A 25,602-nucleotide genomic window follows, 5' to 3' on the forward strand; every position below is an offset into this window, starting at 1 on the left:
GAATACCTAAATTCATGGAAAGACACCCCATATTCATGGACCAGAAAACTAACATTGTTAGGATGGCAACACTCTTCAAATAGATCTACAGATTTAACTCAACTTCTGTCGGAATCCTGGCTGGCTTCTTTGTAGAAATTGACAAGTTGATCTCAAAATTCATATGGAATTTCAAGGGACCTCAAATATCCAAAACAATCTTGAAGTGGAACAAAATTGAAGGACTCACACTTTCTGATTTCAAAACTTACACAAAGCAACAGTAACGGACAGTGTAGTACTGGCATTAGATGTATAGATTAATGGAATGCAAAAGTCTAGAAATAAGCCCATCATTATTGTTAATTAATTTTGACAAGGATGAAAAGAACATTCAATGGGAAAAGAGTAGTTTTTTCATTAAATTGTGCTAGGACATCAAAAGAATGAAATTGGACCCGTACCTCAAATCATAAACGAATATTAACTCAAATGGATTAATAGAGCTAATTTTAAGACTTAAAACTAAAAAATTCTTAGAAGAAAACATAGGGATAGCTCTGCATAACCTTGGATTTGGCAATGAATTTTTAGTTGTGACATCAAAAGCATGAGTAACAAAGGTAAAAATTAATAAATTGGACCTCATCAAAATTAAAAACTTATAAGCTTCAAAAGCTATCAACAAAGTAAAAAGACAACCCAGAGAATTGTAGAAGATATTTGCAAGTCATATATCTGAATTGTGTCTAGAATATATACAGAACTGTTACAACTCAGTGAAAAATAACCCAACTTCTAAAAATGTGCAAATAATGATAAAAGATATACAAATGGCAAATAAACAGCTGAAGCTATGCTCAAGATCATTAGTCATTAATTTAAATTACAATGAGATACCACTTCACACCCATTGGAATGGCTAAAATAGAAAAGACAATAAGTGTTGGTGAATATGTGAAGAAATGAGAACACATACATTGCTGGTGGGAATGTAAAATGATGCAGCTACTTTGGAAAACTGATTGGCAGTTCTTCAAAATGCAAAACATAAAGTTGCCATATAACCCCCAAATTCCAATCCTAGGTATAAACACAAGAGAAACGAAGACATATATCTACACAAAACTTGTACACAAATGTTCATAGCAGCATTATCCATAATAGTCAAAAAGTGGAAACAACTTCAATGTCACTCAACTGATAAAGGGACAAACAAAACAAGGTACATTCATACGATGGAGTATTATTAGACAATAAAAAAACGGAAGTATTGATATGTTACAAAATGGTTGCACCCTGAAAACAGTACACTAAGTAAAAGAAGCCAGACACAAAAGACAACATATTATATGAAATGTCCATATTAGGCAAATCCATCAAAGCAGAAAGTAAATTGGTAATTGCCTAGATATGGGAGTGGGAGGGAAATGGGGAGTGACTGCTAAAAGATACCAGTTTTTTTTGCTGTTGCTTGTTTTTTTGTGGGTTTTATTTTTTATTTTTATTTATTTTTTGGTGTGATGAAAATGTTTTAAAGTTGATTCAGGTGATGATTTACAACTCTAAATATATTAAAAACCACTGACTTCTATACTTTACATGGGTGAATCATACAGTAGGTGAACTAGCAAAAGTTTGTGTGTTTGTTTTTTTTAAGAATGTGGCTTCTTTTGCAACGGTCTTGAAAAATTTCCCCTGTTGCCTGAATAAAATGACGTGTAAAATGGTTAAATTGCTATTTCCAAAGGCTGCAGGATTCCTGCATTACTGGAAGAAATCTTACTCAATAATGGTGGGGTTTTTTTAAGACCTTACTTTTTTAGAGCATTTTTGAATTCACAGCAAAATTGAGGAGAAGGCACAGAGATATGCACAACATCCCCTGTTATCAACATCCTCCACTTGAGTGGTACTTATGTTACAATTTATGAACCTACACTGACACGTCATTATCACCTGAGTCCATAGTTTACATTAGGGTTCACTCGATGTTGTACATTCAATGGATTTGGACTAATATATTACATGACATGTATCCATTATTACGGTATCATACAGAGTACTTTCACTGACCTAAAATTCTCTGTGTTCTGCCTATTCATCCCTCCCTCCCTTCCAACTCCTGGCAACCACTGATCTCTTTACTGCCTCCACAGTTTTGCCTTTTCCAGAATATCATATAGTGAAACCATATGGTATGTAGCCTTTTCAGACTGGCTTTGTTCACTTAGTGATGTGCATTTAAGGTTCCTCTATGTCTTTTCGTGGCTTTATAGCTCATTTCTTTTTAGTGCTAAATAGTATTCCATTGTCTGGATGGACCACAGTTTATTTACCATTCACCTACTGAAGTACATCTTGGTTGCTTCCAAGTTTTGGCAATGATAAATAAAGCTGCTATAAACATCCATGTGCAGCTTTTTATGTGGACATGAGTTTTCATCTCCTTTGAGTAAATACCAAGGAGTGTGACGGCTGGACTGCATTGTAAGATGATGTTTAGTTTTATAGAAACCCTCAAAATGTCTTCCAAAGTGACTGTACCATTTTGCATTCCTACCAGCAATGAATGAAAATTCCTGTTTCTCCCCATCCTCGCTGACATTTGGTATTGTCAGTGTTCTAGATTCTGCCCATTCTAAAGGTGTGCAGTGATATCTCATTGTTATTTTAATTTCCCCAATTACATGTGATGTGGAGCATCTTCTCATATGCTTATTTGCCATCCATATAACTTCTTTGGTAATTATATATTTTATAATGTACTAAAGGATCCACTTTGCTAACAGTTCATTTACTATTTAGTATCTATGTTCATAGCAGAGACTGGCCTATAGTTGCCTCAGCTCTGCCCAAGTTTGGTATCCACATAACAGTAACCCTAGCCTATTCCCCACCCTAACAATAATCAAAATTAGTAGATAGATTTCCATGATTTCTATACTGTGGAACAGTTTGGATAGGATAGGAACTAACTGTAAACTTACCTTTCTGGTTTTTCTTTTTTAAAGGGCAGGTGAGGTAAGCAGACAGGGAGTGTGAAGAGATTGGAGAGGTATTAGACTATTATTTTATATATAACTCCAATTTTCTAATTCTTCCTAGGCAAATGTCCATAATTCATATGTTCTAGAAAATTATCCATTTTATCTAACTTTTCATATTGGATGCAAGTTTCTTTATAATCTGTAAAATTTCTACTGTATTTTTAATTTCCTTTTTATAATGCATGGGGGAAGGTTGTTTTGCTAGAGATCTAACTATTTTATTATTCTTTTCAAAACCAAGCCTTTAAATTGGTTAGTAAATTCCTGCAATTTTTGTTCGTTCCTTCTTTCAATAATCTGTACTCTAAACTTTGTTATTTTCTGCTTTCTTTGCTTTTGCTTTCTGGTTCTTTTCCAAGCACTTTCCAATGATTTTCATTCAATAGAGAGCAAAGTGATAAAAGTTCCCATAAAATGTCACTTGGTCTTACTTAAGGCTACAAATTCCTCCCCCTAAACATGTCTTTACTTTACTCAAGTCTGAATATCTTTGTTCCAAAAGGTAAATTTAAGCCATCTATATTTATAGTGACTTTTGTTATACTTTGACATGTTTCTGCTATATTACCTATTGTTTCCTACTTAGTAGTCTCTCTCTCCCTCTCTTCCTGCCACGTTTTTCTTCTTCCTTCCCTTCCCCCTCCCCCTCTTTCTTCTTCTCCTTCTCCTCCTTCTTCCTCTCTCCCTCTCTCTCTCACACTCTCTTTCCATCTTCTTCCTCCCTCTTTTCCCTTCTTTCTCCTTTTCCTCCTTTAACATGAAGAATTTTTTTTTTATTCCATAACTTTCTTCTACTGCTGATAGGCAGTGCCATCTATTTATCTGTCTTTCATGTTTTTAGTGGTTCCTCATAAGTTGTCTTATGCACGATTAACATATTTTCCTAGCAGATTCTAAATTTAACTGGAATCTCTTTACTTCTACTACAGTGGTCCCCAGACTTTTGGAACCAGAGACAAGTTTCCTGGGAGACAATTTTTCCACGGACTGGGGCTGGCGGGGGGGGATGGTTCAGGCGGTGATGCGAGAGATGGAGAGCAGCAGATGCAACTTCACTTGCTCACCCGATGCTCACCTCCTGCTGTGCAGCCTGGTTCCTAACAGTCCGAGGACCAGTTCCCTGGGGGTTGGGGACCCCTGTTCTATTCAATACAACTGAAATTTTAGCACTTTTCACTTCCTTCTCCCCTCCATCTTCCAAATGCTATTATTTTCCAGAATTTTATTTTCCACTTGTTATTAGTTATGATAGTCTTGTTATTATTTATATTGCTGACATTTTAGTAATAATAACTGTTATTTTGCCGTCAGCACTTAGCTTTACCATTGCGTTTTATTAGCTTCTTAAAGTGAGCTTCTGTGCTCATTTTACTCCTATCAGAGTCAGGATTTGACAGAGGGGGCAAAAGATACAGGACACACCAAGAAAAGAACTCTGCTACAGCAAGAAAGAGGAAATAAAATGGGAAACATGTGAACAAGCATTTCACTTACCTCACAGTTTTGTTTCCACCCCTACCTCACAACAGCCTACAGTTTGCAAAAACCTTGATGAAGGTTTGGATTCGCTGTCATTTATTTCTAAATTCTTACTTTAAAATGGACACAAAGCCATTTTCTGAAACCCTTTCTCCAAATCCATAACATCTTTTTCTGTGATTCTCAATGATTCATAAGAATATAAAAAGGAAAGAAATTTAACATATAAATGTAAGTGATATACTCACCTCTAAAATCTGTTTGAATAGTTTTATTTTGGCTAGTAATAATCTTGTGATTATAGGATACTTGTGAACTACAAGTATAATTACTTTGGGGTTGAAGTTGGCCCTTTTCAAATCTGCCACTTTTATTATATGGACTAAGGCCACCTAAAAGAAATAAATATTGCATATGAGTATATGAATACAATATATCACACTTAAATTTCATATCGGTTTTATATCTATAATTAATATCTATTAGATTGAAAACCTATGCAAATGGTCAAAACAATAAGTAAAAGGACCTGATATCAGCTATAATACTGCATGATTTTGCTACACTCAATTTTAAAGAAAACATTAAGAGGTAGAACTGAATTTGAGAGTGTCTCTAATTTAGCTGATGAAATGAGGCATTAGTTCATTGTTCTCTGTTCAGAAATTGAGATTGCACTTGACATAGCCTTTACCTCGCAGATATCTTAGATCATTGTTTTATCATCAGTCTGTCATACGTTTGTCCTTGCTTTCCTCACCCTGCTCGTGTCTGAGCCGTGCATCTTCCCCGTAACAAGATGATTATAAGCAGTATCATACTCCATCCTTTGTGTGAGAGTCTGTGTGTTTTTGTTTGTCTGTCTGTCTTGCCAAATATGGCCTAGCAGATAGCTTTATGCCAAGGGGGGGAGATTTCATCCCAATAAATTCAAATGAAAATAAATTAAAAGTTATTAAATCATTAAAAAGAAATGCTATCTCAATTATTCCCCTTTCCATGAACCCAAATTCATATTCCTAGAAGCACTTACTATTCTTTTTCTACTTTCATTTTATCTAAGTCTTCTTGTAGTTGTTTATAAATGTTGTTGATGGAGGGCTGACAAAGTAAACTCTTGGAATCACGCGAAATTATGGTTGTTTTCCCTTTCATTCTAAGAGTATGTGTACCATAATATTTTATAACTCTCTCCTCTGATAATATTTTCAACAATACCTCGTGTATAGCGGTTGCCAAGAAAATGCTTATGAATTAACTGATATTGCTATTTCAAAAATTATTTTTCAGGTGGAATATTTGTCTATTTTGTGAATTTGAGTTGTATAGAGAATACAATGATTTGATTCCAAACATATCATGGACTATGTGTGTGTGTGTGAGAGAGAGAGAGAGAGAGAAAGAGAGAGAGTGAAAAAGAGAGAATGGAAGAAGGAAGGAAAGTAAGAAGGAAGGAAGGAAGAAGAAAGGAAGGAAGGATTAGATAATATCTAGAAAAACTTCCCACTATAGGAAAAAAACTCCTCTGATCAATGTTAAATTCTTACCACATTCAAATTTATATGTTATTTTCTTTTTATCACAAGTAAAATTTTTAGTGATTTCCCAATGTAAACAAAGAGAAGTATTTGCCTTTTCAGGTTCTACACACTCATTCAGCTGAAAATGTTTAGGATCTGTCAAGAAAAAGATACAAAAATAGATGATTAATATTTCATAATGTGTGCCTTATGGTCAATTACAGTCATTGAAATTATATTCATGATACAGAATCTGGCAAGAATTTAGATTACTGTTGAAAAAAGTCTAATAACTCTCAGTGTTTTGCATTTCTTGATTCTTGAGTTTATTCTTTTTTTAACGTCACACATATTGGTAGCATTTCACTTAGAATTTATGCTACTTTAAAAAAAAATGGAACCCAAGGAAGCGTCTAGATAAAATTGCATTTTTTGCACATTTTAAAAGACTCACTCCATTTTGTTTTCTTATTTGTATCTTCAATTTTTCATTTACTCTGTGATTGTTTTTCATTGCATGATCATTACACAGAGCATGGGGGCTTCACTCTGGGGAATGCATTGCTTTAAATTGTCATTTTCTGTTTTTAATTGATCATTTGTTCCAGTAACATTTAGAGAAAAATGAATAAGTTAAATGACATTTTTTCAAAAACATCAGATATTTAACCTATTTAAATGTTAATAAGTCAATCAATGATCTTGAATTATTAAAAGATGTGAGAGATTCAACAAACTTATACAACAAGCTTATTCAGTCCCTGAATCCCTTTTGGAAAATGCGCTTTGTGAAGGTAGCTTCTCTGAAGTCAGCTTGGTACCTTAGCTTCCTCTTTCCCAGCAGTAGCTTAGGTACTAAAACCAGCTTGATAGCCTTAACATGACTATAATGCTCCCCCCCTTTTTTTTTTTTTTTTTTGGTGAAAGTACTTTTGTTCTTTCCACAAACATCAAATCTTTGACTTTGTGTTATTCCCCCAAGATATTCTAGACACACTTGTATTTAAAAGTATATATATATATATATATACATACACACACACACACATATATATAATGACTTGAATTCAGTAGCGGAGAAAAAAGAAAGCTTGTGAATAACCACTCAGTGGGATAAATTAGATCCAGTCGACATGAAGCACTCTGTAAAAGAGGTGTAAGGAGGCAGGTAAGGGATAAACAGAGAAGGCTTCTCTGAGGTTACCGTTTTCACTGGGTCGGGAGGGCAGAAGTCCACACACTGACCTCCTGCCGCCATCTTTCCCTCAGCCCTGTCCCCCTGCCTACTAACTCCTGTGACCAGTAGGACATGTCACACACAAAACTGCAGTGTTGCCGTAAATGAGCGAACAGAAATCAACTGATATTTACCTGGTGGTACCTCTAATAAATATTCAAATGGAGGGTGACATGAAAGATCTGATATATTGATCTTCTTCTTTTCACATTCCTGTAGGCCATGGAGCTGCTTTTCACACCCAAGAGGTTCACATTTCACTTCACTAAATGTCACATTATATGTGTCACTTTCCTTGTTATAAATGAAGTGCGCAGAGATATTTGCATATTTGTCTTCTGAAAGAAAATAAAATAGTGAAGCTTATCTTTTATTTTTCAGAACGAATAAACCTATATTAAACACAAACTCCTTAATGTATATTTTTAAAAATATCCAATCACCAACAAAATAACCCCAGGAACATAAAACAGAGAAGGGACACATCAATGCCTCCATGTTATTCTTTCGTGATTCCCTTTTCATCACTGTCCCATCAAAGACCTCAGCTTGTGAGTTTGTATTTGGATGATAATTGGATTAATGTCTGTCTTCCTAACTGGACTGTAAATTCCATGAGAGAAAAATCCCATCAATTTTGACCATCGCCATAAATCCAGATCCTTGTGCAAAACCTGTCATCGGAAAGGGCTCAAAAATGGTTGAATTACGCAGAAATGAACAACGCATCTGACAAATTTCTTCTTCTTGCTCTATCATTTCGCTTGCTTCCTAAAGTGTAGTATTTGATTATCTCTTTCTCCCAATACGGGGAACATTAATTACTTAGGGAGCAGAGGCCACGTTATTCCTCTATTTGTGCAAAATTATTGATAGCAACTCCTCCTAAGCACTTTCTCTGAGTGTCATCTCACACTCTTCCCTTTATTTAAAGACTCCATTGACTCATAAAAATACCTTTCAACACACATTCACTTATTCTCTCATTTTTAGTACAAAAAAATTATGAAGCCTTCATTTTTCTTAAGACACTGTCCCAAGCACTAGGAATACAAATGATCTGCTTTTGGAACTATAGAATCTAACGTGCAGACAGGCACAGGCGTGAACTACAGAAAACACCAAAATAAGATGATGCACAAAATAATACAGGGGTAAAGAGGCAGAGAAGTCTGTTCAGATTGCAGGACCAGGAGGGGCCCTCCAGAGAGGTGAGTCAGTTTGCATTTAAAATATGAGCAGGACATAGAAAAACTGATGGGGGTGGGAGGTGGCGGATGAGGGTGCATTCCAAGTGTAGAGGAAGAAGAACAGGGGTGAACACAGGGGCAGGAGGAAACATGTTTTAAGAAACAGAGCACTTCCATGTTACTTAAGTGAAAAGTGTAAGGAGGCAATAGTGCAAGAGGAACCTGATCATCAAAATCATATTAATTAATCAAACATACAAAGGCTGATGTCTGCACTAAATATACGGAGAGCTACTGAAGGTCAGGACTCCAGCGGTGAGATTTAGAAACACGTGGAAGGATGAGCCCTGGCCACGAAGAAGGACTCTGCTTCCACTGAGAACAGAGGCAGAAAATGGGAAAAGGATGGATACAAACTGTTCTCAAGCATCTGCTTTGAGCCGAACCCTGGAGAGACAGAGAGACTTTTTCTTCTTGATGAGCCTTGAAGGTATTATTCACATTTCATATTTATCATTACACAGAATCCTCTCCCAACCCCTAAACAAACTTGCTATCATCCCACTTTACAAATACACAAACTGAAGTTAAGTGGCTCCACCAAAGTTGTTTAGCTAGTAATTATCAATCCTGATCCTCAAAACTAGGTCTGAATGTGACATCAAAGCTTCTTGCCCTGAAGGACCCTGGCTCTTAAGAGGTGGAGCTAATCGTTGGTGAGAAATTAGAGCCAGTGAGCTTAGCCTGCTGGGGGGTCTTGAAAGCTTGTAATAAAAAAGGAAATCATTAAAGTGATATATGTTGCCTCTAGGTAGACAGACTTACCACATGTAGGCTTACGTGTAGTAGGAGGAGCTGTAATAGAAAAAAAAGAAAATGCAAATTATTAAAATTGCATTCTAGAATATCTCTGCTCTAGTCATTCTGAGGAAGGGTGGTTTACAATGTTTCATCTTCATAAATTATAGAATCTACCGAGTTAGCTTTAACAGATAATGCCGAGTTTGCAGTGCCTGTTCCCACATTTGGATCTCAAAACTTCGAACGTTGTAAACCAATGAGCTAGTTCTATAAAACGTTTTCATGAATTTACCCAATAAACATAACTGTGATAATACAATATTAAGACTTTTGGGCGCACATCTGATTATGGAATGGTGACGTGGTTGACTATTTACACAGCCAGAAGTATTTTAAAAGTCTTCCTCCCCTTGATTAATCTCAAAATAGGTTTATATAATTATAACCCCTAGAAAGTTCAGTTTACTCCTTTGTTTACGAAAAAAAAAAAAAAATCAGAAAATAGGCAAGGGCTGCTTCATTATCTGGTTTAACTTTTGTAAGCTCTTTGCCCATATAATACATCCAGGGTAACAAATTGTTCTGTCCACCAACTGAGACCTATCTTGTGTGAGCATATGTATTTAACTGAAGAATTGGATGGAAATGTGGTTTGTGGAAGCTAAGAGATCTCTGCTAATCTGGTCTTTGAGATGGAGAACTTGCAGGGAGAATAGTGCCCTGGCAGGCTCTGAATGGCTAACCCATTGCAGACTCCACCACCTCCTGGACATTCATTCCCTGCATGGAGCCCCCCACCTCTGTCTCCACATCCCACGTGTGTGTCTGGGGCTCTGCGATCACTCCTCTGTCACTGACCTCTTGGAACAGAGAGCCCCACTGAGAGAATTGTTCTTTTTCATACCAACACCGAAACCCACTCTTAGAAGTCCTAGTATAGCTGGTCATTCCTACGAGTTTTCATAGAGTACACAACTCTTGGGGGATGCTACGACCATGATGTAAGAGGTTATCACAGTAACACCGGCCCTGATCTCATCGGCTGTTGCACTGCGAAAACTGATCAGTGTTTTGGACTAAGTGCCCTTCCACAGCCCTCAGGATTAGAACACTCAATTGAACTTCTCGAAGAAAGAGCCCAGGGCGGAGCCAACAGAAGACCCTTCAATGAGCATGTCCAAAGCACGTGGTGGTGGCGTGACTGCATGACTGAGGGTCAGGTTGTCACCTATTGTTGTGAGATTAGTTGTAGAGGTAATGTTTTCTGCAGTGGTCAGAGAGGATGGTGTAGTGGACGCGTTGAGCACATCTGCAAGGAAATGAACAGAGGGTCACAGTTAATGAGTTTGTCATATCGAGGGTCGAGGGGAAAACTCTTTAGCAAAGATGATTTCTTAACTGAATCTTTGCCAGAGGCTTCCTCCTCGTTTGAATTGACACTTGCTTGTTTTTAAAATAAGAAAGTGAGTCAAAGATTTATCTACACGTGGCCCTTTAAGATGACTAAGAGTGCAAACAACTGGAACTAGACATTGTATACGTTGAGAAGAAACTATTCATTCCTTAGAATAATTCTGACATGTGCAGTCTCCCCCAAACTACCTCTCATCCCGTTACAACTATCCTTATTTTAATTACTAACAAGGATACCCGTTACCCTTTTGTACTATTCAGTTCATACCAGGCTTTTTACATAGTCCATCTTCCTATCAATCCTATGAAATGAGTATTATTATACCCATTTTTACAGAAAGAAAAACTGACACACAGAAAGTCCAAGTAACTTGTCCTAAAGTCAACTTAGAAAGTTGAAGAGGCTGGATTTGATCTCAGGGCTACAGGACACTAAAATTTGTTATCTTTCTTCTTCGCCATGAACTTTTATAATACAAATAATAAAATAAAATATGCTCATAGAAAGCTTACTGGTAAGGTTTTTTTTTTTTTTTCCTAATTTAGTAACACTGTGTGAAAATTTGTAAAACAGGAAACCCACAGTCATATTTGGTGTGAAATAAAAGAGCTGCATGACAGTTTTCAAGTTTCCATTTCATTATCCAGAACCTAAAACACCTAGAGCATCACGGTCAAACCTGAGGCATTGTCTTGGGTGGTTGAGTTGGAGATGCGTGCAGGTGAGGCAGCGCGACTGCTGTGTACGGGGCTGAGCGTGGTTACTGGGGGGAACGCTGTGTCTGCGGGCAAGGTGCTGGGTGCAGTCCTCTCTCTTGGAGCCCCTGCAATCACAAAGGCCGTCAGCATTCCTGCCCCACAAGGGCAGGGGCCACACAGCCCACAGAGGCATGTTTATTAATAGAAACTAAGGCCAGGGCTTCCCTAGTGGCGCAGTGGTTAAGAACCTGCCTGCCAAGACAGCGGGCACGGGTTTGAACGCTGGTCCAGGAAGATCCCACATGCCACGGAGCAACGAAGCCCATGCGCCACAACTACTGAACCTGCGCGCCACAACTACTGAGCCTGCACTCTAGAGCCCACGAGCCACAACTACTGAGCCCACATGCCACAACTACTGAAGCCCACGCACCACAACTACTGTGCCCGTGCTCCACAACTTCTGAGCCTGTGCTCTAGAGCCCGCGAGCCACAACTACTGAGCCCACGTGCCACGACTACTGAAGCCCGCGCGCCTAGAGCCCGAGCTCCATAACAAGAGAAGCCACGGCAATGAGAAGCCCGCGCACCGCAACGAAGTGTAGCCCCCCGCTCGCTGGCAACTAGAGATAGCCCACGCGCAGCAACGAAGACCCAAGGCAGCCAAAAATAAATTTAAAAATAAATCACTTTAGAAGCTAAGGCCGGGCAGTAAACACTGAAGCACTCCTGCTACATCACAACCTGTGCGTCTACAAAATGGGATGGAAAATAACACGGCTTATGGGAGAGATGAGTTTAAAGGCAGACACCTCAGAACCTATGCAGCCTTGGCATCAGAGCACACATGTTAAAAGTATCTGGGACCTCGGGAGAAAGCCTAGACTGCCCAGGGAGGCCAAGTCTCCTGGCGGGGGGCTGCCTTAGGCAATACTGAAAATGCACAGAGTGGCTGCTGCTGGCTGGCGCAGGGACCACAGAGATGGACGTGAGCTCTGAGGGCAAAAGGCTTCTGCGGTGAGGTTACCACTAGAGGAACTGCCGCCCACCCCTGCCAAGCGCCGTGGGTGAGGTGCACCTCTCTGGGGAGGGACCCCTGGGTGCAGGTGCTTCCTTCCGATTTTCTGAAAAGAGAGCTGAAGGGGATCCCGCCTGTGCAGTTGCTGAACTGGGGGATTTTCTTCCTTCCAGCTGAAGGTCACAATGCTACCTTCACTATGGAGGGTCCCCTTGCCCAGGAAAAAGCAAACTGGTTTAGAGTCCAGGAACTTCCCATTATATTGACAGCATCCCCTTTGTTTCCAGTTACAGATGAGCTAGTGGATTATATAATCAAGGGTTGTCGCCGATAAAAGCCCACACTGTATTTGGTTAGGACTTTTTTATTGTCAAGTTTCAAAGCACCCACCGCGTGTCACATCTTTCCCCCCACGCACACACACCACACCCAGAATCACAGCACAAGGGAGCAACGTGTATTCACTGGGTGCCAACTAGACGCCTAGCACTATGCTGGTGGTCCTGGCAGAAGCAAAAGAAATAGGGCTAGCTCCTAGTTGAGCTTTGTGCGGTTATTTCACTGTCACGATCCCTGGGGTCACCGGTTCAACGGTGTGAGGTGGGTCCTGCATCTGCAGTCAGATGCTCAGTGTTTCAGCCGAGTGACACACGCATGCGCGTCCCCCAAATGGCTCTGACGCGAGCCCTCAGGCGCCCTCCAATCACACACATCCATGCCACTAGGACTGAGCATGCATCCACTAAATTTTGAGTTTGGGTTCTCAGCTCAGTCTTCAAAAACCACTGAACCCCACATTTAACTAAACCGCAGAACAGGATGAATAACTTAAATGTCCTCAGCTTCCTCAGCGGAAGCCTCCCACAGAATCAGGAGAAGAGAAGATGCATTTTTTTTAATCCTTTAAAAAAAAAATGGTAGGCACACAACTGGCCCTCTGCAAATTTTGAAATCATCTAGGCTTGACTTTAGCCTTTCGCCACACTTTTTTTTTCTTTTTTACTAAGACCTTGAGCTCTTAGCTGTCTTCTCTCTCCTAGGGGAATTTGCTTTTTTTTTTTCCCACACTTTTTTCTACTCCTCGCTTCACTAGCTCATTCCCTCTGCCCCTCCCCAAGGTCCCTGGTCCTCATGCCATTCTGAGGTTTCCCACCCTCACCCTCTGCACATCCCCGACCTTCCCTCTTCATAGGAAAACTACTTTCCCTGGTTTAGTCATCTCAGCGATGGCTTAGGAGTGGCAATTACAATTTGAACGACGTTAATTAATCCTAATAGATTTTTAATTAGTGGAATTAGCCACTGGGAGAAGAAGAAGTCCTTGATGGGGCAAAGCAGACTAAATTGTGTGACGACCAGCCTCCCAGGTCAACCCTCCTTAGCTTTTCCCCAGATCCTTCCCATCCACAACTTCTGTGGATTTGCTAAAAGCTCCAGATCTTTTTATTGCTGTTCCCATGGCAGCCAGAGAGAGTGAAATGGGGCAGGGAGAAGAGGGCAGCTCTTTTCCAGGCTGTTTAAGGTTCCTGGATTGCCTGTCATGATTTTTATGCCAAAGGAGCAGTTTTAATACTTCAAAATAATAATTATTCTATCTGATACACTTGGCTTCCTCGTTGGAGCCATACTTAAAGCAAGGTCACTTCACTGCCAGGCTCCCCATTCATATCTTTAATTTTCAGACACTCAGGTCACTAAGTGTATACCTGTGGCTGTGTGCATTTGTAACCTGAGAAACATGCTTGTTTTTTAGGATAAAAAGGGGCACCGTGAACTGATTAGACACGGATTTTGGAAAGACCAGGGAGGGGTTATTTTGCAGTTTTTATAAACAGAGATGCTGAACTGAAAGAATCTTGATGTTTGAATGGAGGATATGAGCATCTATTTTTTTTTCATTCTTTTAAAACCGATGTATTTGTGGTTATAACTTCTCAGTGCCCTTTATTGATAATGTACACCATCTACTCTTCACTGTTTTGTTTAGGTAGGAGGTCTTTAAGGAAAGAATCTGTGCATATACTCTTTATTACTAGCAAGAAGTTTTCACTGCAGAATTATACTTGCCTAAAATATAAGCAAACATATAAAGTCCTCACTAACCCCCTGAACAGGTCTTTCCTGTATTCTCATAATTCTCATTCTTTATCAATTCATCACTATTACAAGGACCTTTGTTAGGTGCCCTCTTGGAATAGGGGTAACTATGAAAGTTTGAAATTCCAAATCCATCCATCGGCAAATGCTACACGTGGAACAGTGGTTGGATTCCCTCACTCCGTACTTAGACGGTGTTCATGCGCTCTTTGTATTTGCACAAGTCTGAAGGAGCCACAAACTGGACTTGACATTCCTGCCCAGAGTTCACCTGACAGAAGGGTAGCACCTGTGTGCTCGTTACACATCTTGGAACCTGTCTGGGTTGATGCAGCCATAGGTGGTTCATGTTTCCAGATGGCTTTTGTGACTTCCGGGTCACTATGAGCTTTTGGAATTCTCCATCAACTCCACAACTGAAAGTGAGGACATTTCTTTGTAGGCAGAATAAGCAAAGAATCCCCCAATATACAAGAATCTCTTACACATCATAAGGAAAAGACCAGAAAAATGTGCGAGAGATGTAAGAGACAATGGCCAAATAGTATATGCAAGGATGCTCATTATTATGAAAAAGACTTTAACGTAAATCAAAGCATAAATCAAAATGAAAAATGTTTATCATACTGGCAGAGTTTTAAAAGATTGATAATAGCTAGTGTCAGAAGTGATATGAGGAAACACACACACAGAATTATATGCTGAGAGTCTGGAAGATAGACAACTTTTTAAGGAGCAGTGTTTGGGGAGAGTGTATTTTTGTTGTGTGTGTGTGTGTGTGTGTGTGTGTGCGTAATGCTTCTATAATGCTGTTTTGCAACACGCATACATTACTTTTATAAAGATAATATTACAAAATCAAATTTAGTGTTATGCATGTGAATGCTTACTGTAATAATTTTTTTAATTTTTGAAATGGTGTATATTATACTGTTACAAAAATGGATTGAGGCATATTTTTCCCCTTCATATATTAGTAAGCAAGAAAATTTTGATTACATTCCATTCCACAATAAAAATCAATCATAAACATAAAATAAATAACACATATAGGTTTTATCCCAGTAGAGAATTGAAATATCACCAAGATTATTTTCCAGAAAAGAAAATGTGTTGTATTGTTTGAAAGCATAAGAAATTTTCCAAGCTAATTTTATCACTAGTATTATTGAGCCAGAGCAAGTTAGTATTTTTAAATAATTCATCCATATGTCCAATCTATTTCATTTTAAACCTTTTATTCTCGCACTTTGTTTCATATGTAAATGTCTGGCTTTAACATTTTCAGGGGGAAAAAATTGGGGAAATAAAAAGGTAGGAATGTTGTATGGGTGTATTTGTGCATGTGAGGTGAAATGTGGAAGCTTTGAAATAGAAAACTCTGTGTGATGTTATTCAGTCAATAAAAAATTTTAGCATGAAAAGTTCTACCTAGCCATCAGTTCCCTCATCCACACATTCCTTTCGTTAAAAGGAATTCAAACACTTGCAATGTTTAGATAGGTCCCAGCCACCTCCGCTGTCCTATGGTAGCAGGGAAAATGGGATAAGGATTAAATATACATTACTGTCATTGATATAAAAGGCACTGAACATTTATTCAACCACTTACCACAGCCAATAAAGTTCATCCGGATGGTACTCAAAACACTGCGTGTACCCATCACCCAGGAATGTGATGGTGTTACCCGTGCTTGCATTTCAAGCTAAGATTGATGACCTTATTGAACAAATATCTTAGTCTTTTTAAACAGAACATGTCTATTAACTAGTTTGCCTCAGAAAGTGGCACACAGCACATTATTTAGGAAAAGGCAGGAACAAATCTCAGGATGGTCAGTTTGTGTACCAGATACGCTTGTGGACCTAACATTAAACAGAGAACGAGTGGATCTATGGTGTCCCTGGATTCTAGGATCATCAGAGGTTTTCCCCAGGAGAAATACCTCCCATGTCACTCTGATATTTTGCTACGAACAGGACCACATCATCTTAAATTCTACCGTTGGGACTCACAACCCTAATTAAATATTTTTTTTAAAAAACAGTGCAAATATCCCTGGAAGAAATCCAAATAGCAAAGCTGAATTATTAATCCTCAGTGGATTAATAATAATAAATTGTCTGTCTCCAATAATTTTCTGATATTGAGGATCTGGGATTGAACCAAGAAAAATTCTACTTTGGGGTAAAAGCCGGGGAGTGTGAGACCAACAAAGACCTGAAAGAGGACATTCTGACCTCCCCGGGGCTACAGAAAACTTAGGTGAGCAGGAACCAGGAAAATGATGCAGCACGTGGGGATCAGAGGACCCCGAGAACCGCCGCTGTCCCCCGTCAACACACCCTGATTTTACTTAGGGGGACTTCCCTCCCTCCCCCTCTCCCTAACAACAGGCTTCATTACTTTAGCCGGCCAATATTTCATTAACACCTAGATGTTCTACATTTTACACACTTTAGTAAAATCTCACAGGTAGAAACTGAACATAATTTAAACTGTTCTGATAACTTTAAAATTTAAAAAGAAAAAACAAAGAGAGACAAGTTTTTCCCTAATCCCGTCTCAGTTAAGATCACTGCCAACCTGTCACAGCAGGAATACTATCATTATCCCAAGAGTTCAGGGATACTTCGGTGGTGCTACTTTCTGGACCAGGAGGAGGCATGGTCTCTGAGGAGTCATTTCCTTGTTCAGAGATGCTTGCGAGTGAGAATGCAGTGGTGTGAGCAGGTAAGGGATCACCTGGAGGCAGAGTAGAGGGCTCTTCTGTTGTGTTCAGTCCTGTCACGTTCATGGGAGATGGAGGGGGGAGAAAATAAACATGTGAGTCATACCCTGAATCGCATCATCTGAGCCGGCTAGCTCCCCGGCCCATGAGTGCACGTACATAAATATACCTACGTATACGTGTGCGTATACACACACACCATACAGATACGAGTTATGGTGTGTGTGTGTATATGGGGTGTGTGTGTATTTGACAATGCATACACATGTATGCACATGCATATATACACAAATATAGATGCATCCAGAGGGATAGCTGGACTATATAGACTTAGTCAGAAAGCAAGCTGCAGAACAGGGGCTAAAGGTGAAAATGAGGAAATGAGGTGAAAGCAGCTATTCCCTGCCCTCTTCTCACTTCACTGGTGGATTCTCAACTGTCCAAAGCAATTGGGTTCAGAAGGATGAAACACCAGGCGTAAAGATGATTAAAAGAAATTGTGAAAGATTGATCAACGAAGAAAAGAATAAAGAAAGAGAAAGTTGGAAGGGGATTATTAGGAGGGCTAGCATTCCAGGAAAAGAAAATGAAAGACAAGAGTTCTAGACGCACACACTGAATTTTTTTCTTTATCAATCAAATTCAAACAAAGCGAAGACCAAGCAAGAGACTGGAAAACAAAATGCACAAACAAGTGTACAGATGACGCAAGTCTACAAAAATGTTTTTTTCATGATAACCGAAGAAACACAATTTGAGATACTGATGTAACTTTTTCCCCAGTTTCAGTTCACTTCAGGAAAAAGAAAACTGTGGCAAGGGAAAAGAAAACTGTAGCAAGGGGGTGGTGAAGTAGGTCTGTGCACAGCTGAGGTGAGCACACAGATGGAAAGACCTGCCTGCACAGCAGATGAGCACCATGTACTAAAGACCTTTACATTTGTGTGGTCTCTTATTCAGAAAGTGGATTTCTTTATCTCAAAGAATGGGGAAGCACACCAGTTTAAAAAAAAAAAAAACATGTTGTGCTCTCTGAATATTAGGATTATAGAGGTTCATTTTTTTCTGAATTTTCTGTTTAACATGTGTTTACTTCTATGAATAGCAAATTTTGTTCGGCAATATCTAATTAATAAAAAAATTGAGTTATATCACAAGCATTTTAATTAGCTCAGTTCAATAAGTTATATCACAAGCATTTTAATTAACTCAGTTCAATATATGGGAAAAGGGAGAGAATGGGGGGCGAACCAGAAAAGGAGCAGAAGTGCTAAGAAGGGCAGAACTAAGAACGGAAATGGAAGATCACTGAGTAGAGAATTAAGAAATGGAAACAGAAACGACACAAGGAAGTCCCAGCTTTATTCATTAATGTTGAAGGTGATGTGAAATCCATTTTTACTAAGTACCTGTAAAACCCGTCTGAGCTGCATGGAATTGCCTCGACGTCAGTGTACACGAAAGATCACAGAACTATTCTGTGATTACAGAAATCCAAAGAGATAGGACAGCTGTTACATGTGTTCTTTTCCAAAGAAAAATTCCAATCCCTGAAATTTCATAGCCTAATAACTCACAAATACATGTTTTTATTAACAAACTTTCACCCATAATTACATGCCAACATGTTCAACTAAGTAACAAGCAAGTGGTGTCTTCCTGTCTTCAGTGTCAAATCCTAAATCTAACTGTAGTGTTCTCTCATCGTTACGGTATATACTGAGTAAAAGGAGGGGAGGTGGGTTGGTGGGGGAGAGACTGGAGGGAAACAGGGATGGGAGAGAGAGAAGACGGAAGGGTGGGAGGAGCTTAAAATTCTGTCCAATAACATTCATTCACATTCAACATTATAGACGACCAATTATTCGTTTACTGTTTTCAGGTTAAACTAATTTTGGTGTCGGCAAAGTTCCAATGATCTCATTTGCTTTGAGGAAACTGTTGCAACTTTCTCCCTTTATCACTCCCTCCATGCTTTTGCTAGACTTGAATTCCAAAGAGGGAAAATCACTGCAAATATCTCATATAACAGTGCTTTACTGTTTTGAAGAGTAGCATTCCTAAGGATTACTTCTAGTCAAGAGCAAATTCAATTCATGCTGTATGAAGAAAGGGTGTTTGGAGAACCACCCTCCACCTAGAAGCCTTAACATCCTTGCAGACATTCTAAAGCTCCATGCACGTTCCCTCACTTCATGAATAAGAACTGAATTTAGGATGAGAAAGCATGCTTCAGTTGCCAATTCCACATTGCCCCTGTGCTCCCGCTTTGGAGAGATACTGGTTTCCACTGATCACATTCTCCTTAGCAGTATTTGGGAGAGAACGTTCTGATTTGCATTGGGGGCCACTATTTTAACTTACCTGGTTTCACCATTTGGGGGCTTGTTGTGATCGAGTCTGGGCAGAGATCAGGACACTCTCTCAATAAGGTGAGGGTCACCTACTGTTTTAAACCTTCAGTCCCCTTTCTACTCCCTCCCATTCCCCTTCTGTAAAAGTAACCTGTTTCTATGGTTGAGATGAATTTACTCTTCTGTAAAAGGTGGAGATGCTGAGTTGCATGTCATTAGGTGGCATAAACCAATCACAATCTGCTATGCATCAATGACTTCAATATATTTATAAAACCTCTCTGCCATGGTAGAGTTTCTCTAATAATCCACTTCTCAGAATATTTTGAATGTGCCTCATTAGAACTGTGCATTATAATTGTTAAATCAGGGTTATCTTAAGGGCTTTACTTATCTTCTTAATGCATAATGTCAACCATATGATTAATCAGGACATCAATAATATACTTTCAATAACAATATCATTTAAGTGGTGTAATTTATTTTTAACCAGATCTAATTTTTCTCTCTTCTTTGACACTTGATATATATGAATTTATTGTCAGCATCTTCACTGCTTAAATTTATCTCAGGATTAGGACACTTGTTAAGACAATTCAGTTGTACAATCGAATTTGGAAATGATTATTACAAAATATCTCAATATTGTCAAAACTTTTCTCTTGCAGGAATTTATAGATATATAAAGTTACATTTAGAATTCTAATTTCTCATATAGTTCCGTAACTATGAAGTTTTGCAATCTAACTAAAATAAATTGATTTATTTATAGTGGTAAAATTTAAAAAGAGATTGGAAACCTGCTATGTGATTAACTGTCAGGTGTAAGAAAAGCTATAATTTATACACAATAATACATCTACAAATAAAAATATGTTCAGGTAGTTATCAAACTTTATATCTTACAAGCAGGAATGTTAAGAACAAGAGAATGTCAAGGACTACTCATGATTATAAAGTTGTCCTTAGAAAACGATTTCACTAGAAAATAATAGAAAATTCTATCAATGTTAAATATATAAACTTGGCAAGAATAAGTAAAATGTAAATACCTTGAGTGGAAGAAGTGGTGTCTTCTCCTGCAAAAAGGAAGACAAACATCTCTTAGAAAGTTTCAAACTTCATACATACATATGTAAATATAAGTTAGATTTCTGTGTATATACATATGTATATACAAACAGCATCCCTATGTTAATTCACATTCACAAAGTGACAATTTTCAGTACATTTTACCCCGGTGAAACCATAGTCCTTCTCTTAATATCATGCTTACAAAGCCCAAGTATGTCAAAACTATGCTATTAGTTTTTGAATTCTCAGGTAAAATAAAAATAATAGAAAAAAAAAGGAGAGCTTTGGAATTAATTTCAAGTCTGCAGAAGACTTTGAAAAGACTTCTGCAAAAATTTTCCCAAATGCATTCCTTTATTGAGATGATGATTATTGATTGAGTACTTACTATATTCTAGACATTATGCCACATTCTAGGATAGAATATGATCGAGTTATAGAAATTCTCTGCCCCCAGTGAGCTTAGTTCAATGTGAGATATAGAACAAAAAAAAGAAAAGAGAGAAAGAAAGAAGGAAGGAAGGAAGGAAGGAAGGAAGGAAGGAAGGAAGGAAGGAAGGAAGAAAGAAAGAAAGAAAGAAAGAAAGAAAGAAAGAAAGAAAGAAAGAAAGAAAGAAAGAAAGAAAGGAAGGAAGAAAGAAAGAAAGAGAGAAAGAAAGAAAAAGAAAAAGAAAGAAAGAAAGAAAGAGAAAGAAGGAAAGAAAGAAAGAAAGGAAAAGAAAGAAAGCCATACAGTGTGATGACAGACGAGCGGAAATGTGATACAGAAACAAATATGAGGATCACCTAATTCAGACTCCCCGGGTTGGTGACTGGCTGGTGGAGGAGGTGTTAGAGAGGGTTTCGTGGGTACATTTAGTCTGTGACCTAAAGGATTTTGGACAGCTACCTTAGTCCTAGAATAAGAAGAAGTTGGGATTTATCTTGCAGGCTTTGGCCATCGGCAAGAGGTGTTAAGGGGAGGTCTAATGGAGAAACATCTCAATTTTCGACCAGTCTTGTTATGAAATGGAAGATAGATTATCAGAAGGCAAAGCTGGGAACAGGAAAATGAGGAGACTTAAAGAAAAGCCTATGGGAAGGATGATGTCCTACGTGAGGAAAATTGTACCCACAACTCAAAAAAAAATGGGATTCATGAAACGCTTAGGAAGTAGTCATCAAGGTTTTGTAAATCTTTGAATGCGAGGAAGGATGAGGAGGAGGAATAATTGGAAAGACGTTCAAGTTGGTAACTGAACATCCTAGTGAACTGCAGTAGGTAGACTGTGGACGCTTTCACTGAGTGAAAGAAGAAAGAAAAGCAGGTGGGAGAGGAGCATCTGATACGCCTGAGACTTCATGACCTGCGTTTTTGTCCCTCCTCTTTAGTCAGCTTTTATCTTTCTATCCCATATAAAATGACTTTTTTAAAGTTTTTATCTTCCTGTTAATAGTCTTCCCTTTTGTCTCATTTATTCTTATTTCCTTCTAAATAAAGTTGATATGTGTTGTGTAGAATTGTGTTGATTTGTAAAAAAAGTAATAAGAGAAATAAAATACCAGCATATCAGTAACTAACATCTTGTGTTTTAAGATGAAGAAAAAATAGACCTCGTGGTAATTGTTCATAAAGAATTTAGCATATTGCCACATTCAAAATATTCAAGTTAGTTTAAGTGTATGAACACATTTCATAGAATACACTCCTCTTCTTTATCTGAGAAATATATAAGGTTTTAAGTTATCTAAAACTATTTTGATGTGCCCCTTCTCGGTATAAACACTTAAATCCTTGGAACTTCAGACAATTTCATTTGATTCAGTCAGGTCCAAGAAAGATGTATTGTTTTGCTGGCATGCTATTAGTGGCTACTTTTGAACATGATGAAGGCATGGTCCGTTTCCCTGGAAAAGCTCCTAACCCATAAGACATATAGATAGAGATTTAATCTTCAGGGGTCTGCAAAGACATTTAAGTCATAGATGTACTTTATTATGACTAATAAATAAAATCCCATCCACCTGAGGTCAGCAAGAATCACACAAGATGAGGATGGGAAGGAAGAGAAGAAGCTTTGGCTACATAGCAAAGAGTCTTGCATATAATATGTGGTCCACAAGTCATTACTGAATGATTCTGAGCATGAGTAAATGCAAGGGAGAAATCAGACCTGAAAACAACAGCTTTGGGACAAAAGCCAAGAGCGAACATTAGAGACTAGGTAAGGAGACTGAATTTTTTCCTGAGTGACGGAATCAATTAATATAGAGGAAAAATCAAATAGTAGATTTGATGACAGAGAAAAGAGAAATCTTAATGGTACCCATACTAGCTCCATCACTAATTCCACAGACCACTATAATCTATTGTTCTGATCTATTAATTTTTTGCCACTAAAATATGTAACACAAATGACATAGAGCATTTTATAATAAGGAATTATAATTTATCACATATTTATTGTGGATATGAGAAAAGAAATGATGGGACAATGGGGAAGCTATTTCTTTTTCATCTAAGAACTATGAATACTAGAATAAATATGCTAGAAATGTTTCCAACAAGTAGACTACTTATCAGGCCACATTTGTGTCAAATGTCCCAGTGATACTCATTTAATTCCAGCTCGTTTGAAAGCAATGCATTTCTTTAAAGGAAATAGACGATGTCCAGTATTTTAGTCTAAGTTTGGAAAAGGAGAGCAAGGTAAGTTACCAAAATGAAGAAGACAGTTACTAGAGATTTGTCTTTTTTAAAGAACATTTCAGAAATAATATTTTATTACTAATTGCTAATGTGTATTGAGTGTTTACTGGGTACCAGGCAGTACGCTAAGCCTTTTGCTTGTATTTTCTTTCTGAAGCATCACAGCAACCCACAGGAGCTCAGAGAAGACGGATGCCTTGACCGAGCTCTCAGGGCTGGTCCAGGCTAGCCAGGGCTTGACCCTGAGCCCGTCTGACTCCGCAGGCCATCTCTCCACCCTCCGGCATCCTGCTTTCCCCATCAACTTGGCCCTCTAGCCTTTCTCTCCATTTGACCTTTCAGCCAGGAAATTCTTTTAGCCAGTGTTTTAGGTTCCATAGAGATCAGTGTTTATGAAAAGCTCAGAAGCTGAGTAAAAAAGCATCTTAATCAGGATCGGACCTCAGAGTAAATGACTCATAGTGTTACAAAGGCTAAAATAAACCTGACCCTAAATATAGACATTCAGACTAAATTATAGTTTGCTGAGTGAATGCTCTCTGTATGGTACAGACCAATATCAGAAAATTCAGTGGTGTGTCAATTTAGCTTACTACAGGATATTATTTTGACAGGAAAGGCAACCAAACAACAGTAACACCAACAAAAGAATTACAACTCACACATCTCTTGTTTAGCTGTGAAGAGGCTTCTGGAGCTTGGGAATAGAATAATAACATATCTGTATATCTATATATCTATAAGTTATCTGTACCTACATCTACATATTTCTGGTCTAATCATGGTCTCATATCCAACATTTCCCCAAATCCTTTAACCTTCAATGCAACAAAATTCAGCATCCATGGAAAACAACATAATATCTAAACATTGGTCACACTTCCTTTCTTCTCTGTTCCTGTTTACTTCCCATAAAAGCTTCTCAGATTGAATATGCATTTTCTTTTCTATCCATTTATCTCAGAATCTGATTCTAAATTCGTCCACTGAGTGATTTTTAGTGTATTAAAACACAGATGCTTATGTTTTATTTCATTTTCTTTATAGAGTATTACACACACACACACACACACAGAGCCTTCTATCTTTTTGAAAGAAAATTCCAAGCCCTCGGCAACACAGTTTATACTCAGTGTAAGACTAAAACCGCTTGTTCTCATGGTCACAAAATCCCTGTAAGCAGATTTGCAGTCTCTGTAACACTTTTAGTCAACATGATAAATCATGTGAAAATTATTTAGGCACTCAAAAAATAAGATAGAAGCACTTGAAAATAAAATTTTACAAATGTGAGCCATTCCCAAATTTAAGCCAACATTTTAAAGAAAATATTTAGGCACTACAGCAATGTAACTGGAAATGACACTTTCATTTCAATAAGCTATATCCACTAGACTACATACATTTAAAAAAAAATATTTCAATTAGTTTTTAAAACATCAGAAAATTAACTACAATTCAGAAAGTAGGAACACATATAAAGACAATCTACATGAAATAGACTAGTTATAAATCTAAGTAATATCTAAAGGACATATCCACCTCCCAAATAATCTGCTGACTTTTATATTAATGTACACTGACAAATACTTCTGCAGAGACTGTCTCTCCACACAAGATAAAGTAGCGGATGGGGATTCCCTGGTGGTCCAGTGGTTAGGACTCCCTGCTCTCACTGCCGAGGACCCAGGTTCAATCCCTGATCGGGGAACTAAGATCCCACAAGCCCCGAGGTCCGGTGAAAAATAAACAAAAACAAAAAACAAACAAAAACATGATAAAGTAGAGGATGGGTGAAGTTACTTAAATATTTAGAGGAGACAATATTACCATATGTCTGCATAATTTGTTGATGTCTCATCACATTTTGTAATTCTTCAAGTGATTTCAAGTGTCCATTGCATTTCAGACATTATCAGAACGTTAGCAAAATCATAGACAGGAGGGACTGTGGTGAATTCTCATCACCAAACAGGAAGACCTGATGAGACGGGTTGTATGAGGTATTTAACTATGTCACGGTCTACCCATTTGGCTGCTGGGTTTGGTCACAGAGGGATCTGCTCGGCCAGCGGAGTTAATGTGGTTACCTCTGTTGTCTGATGTAGGTGGACAGACCTGCTGTCTTTATACCCAAGTTTATGTATGACTAGAAAGCAATCATCTACCGATAGTGGAGTCAAATAGACCTGGAAAAGCAAACAAAACATCTGCCTAAAGCACTTAATAACTAACGTACAATAAATACCTATTTAAAATTAGGAGATTGT

General features: G+C 38.2%; 1 protein-coding gene across 2 annotated transcripts in view; it reads right to left on the bottom strand.

Annotated features, from left to right (window-relative positions):
- Positions 1–25,602, bottom strand: part of PTPRC (protein tyrosine phosphatase receptor type C) — a 121,961-nt gene that overhangs the window by 46,815 nt on the left and 49,544 nt on the right. Inside the window, exons 1-7 of one of the 2 annotated variants that reach the window (XM_082425440.1) lie at positions 17,071–24,400; positions 11,350–11,493; positions 10,485–10,565; positions 9,281–9,310; positions 7,400–7,603; positions 6,056–6,184; positions 4,757–4,900 (exon numbers count right to left, since the gene is read on the bottom strand). In XM_082425440.1, coding sequence (XP_082281566.1) covers positions 4,757–4,900; positions 6,056–6,184; positions 7,400–7,603; positions 9,281–9,310; positions 10,485–10,565; positions 11,350–11,493; positions 17,071–17,281 — 943 coding nt within the window. In that variant the 5' untranslated portion in view covers positions 17,282–24,400. Of the gene's footprint in view, positions 1–4,756; positions 4,901–6,055; positions 6,185–7,399; positions 7,604–9,280; positions 9,311–10,484; positions 10,566–11,349; positions 11,494–17,070; positions 24,401–25,602 lie in introns of those variants that run through there. The other variant, XM_082425441.1, reaches the window with a different exon arrangement.

This window comes from Balaenoptera physalus (assembly GCF_965194825.1).
Source record: "Balaenoptera physalus genome assembly, chromosome: 1".
Classification (NCBI taxonomy): Eukaryota; Metazoa; Chordata; class Mammalia; order Artiodactyla; family Balaenopteridae; genus Balaenoptera; species Balaenoptera physalus.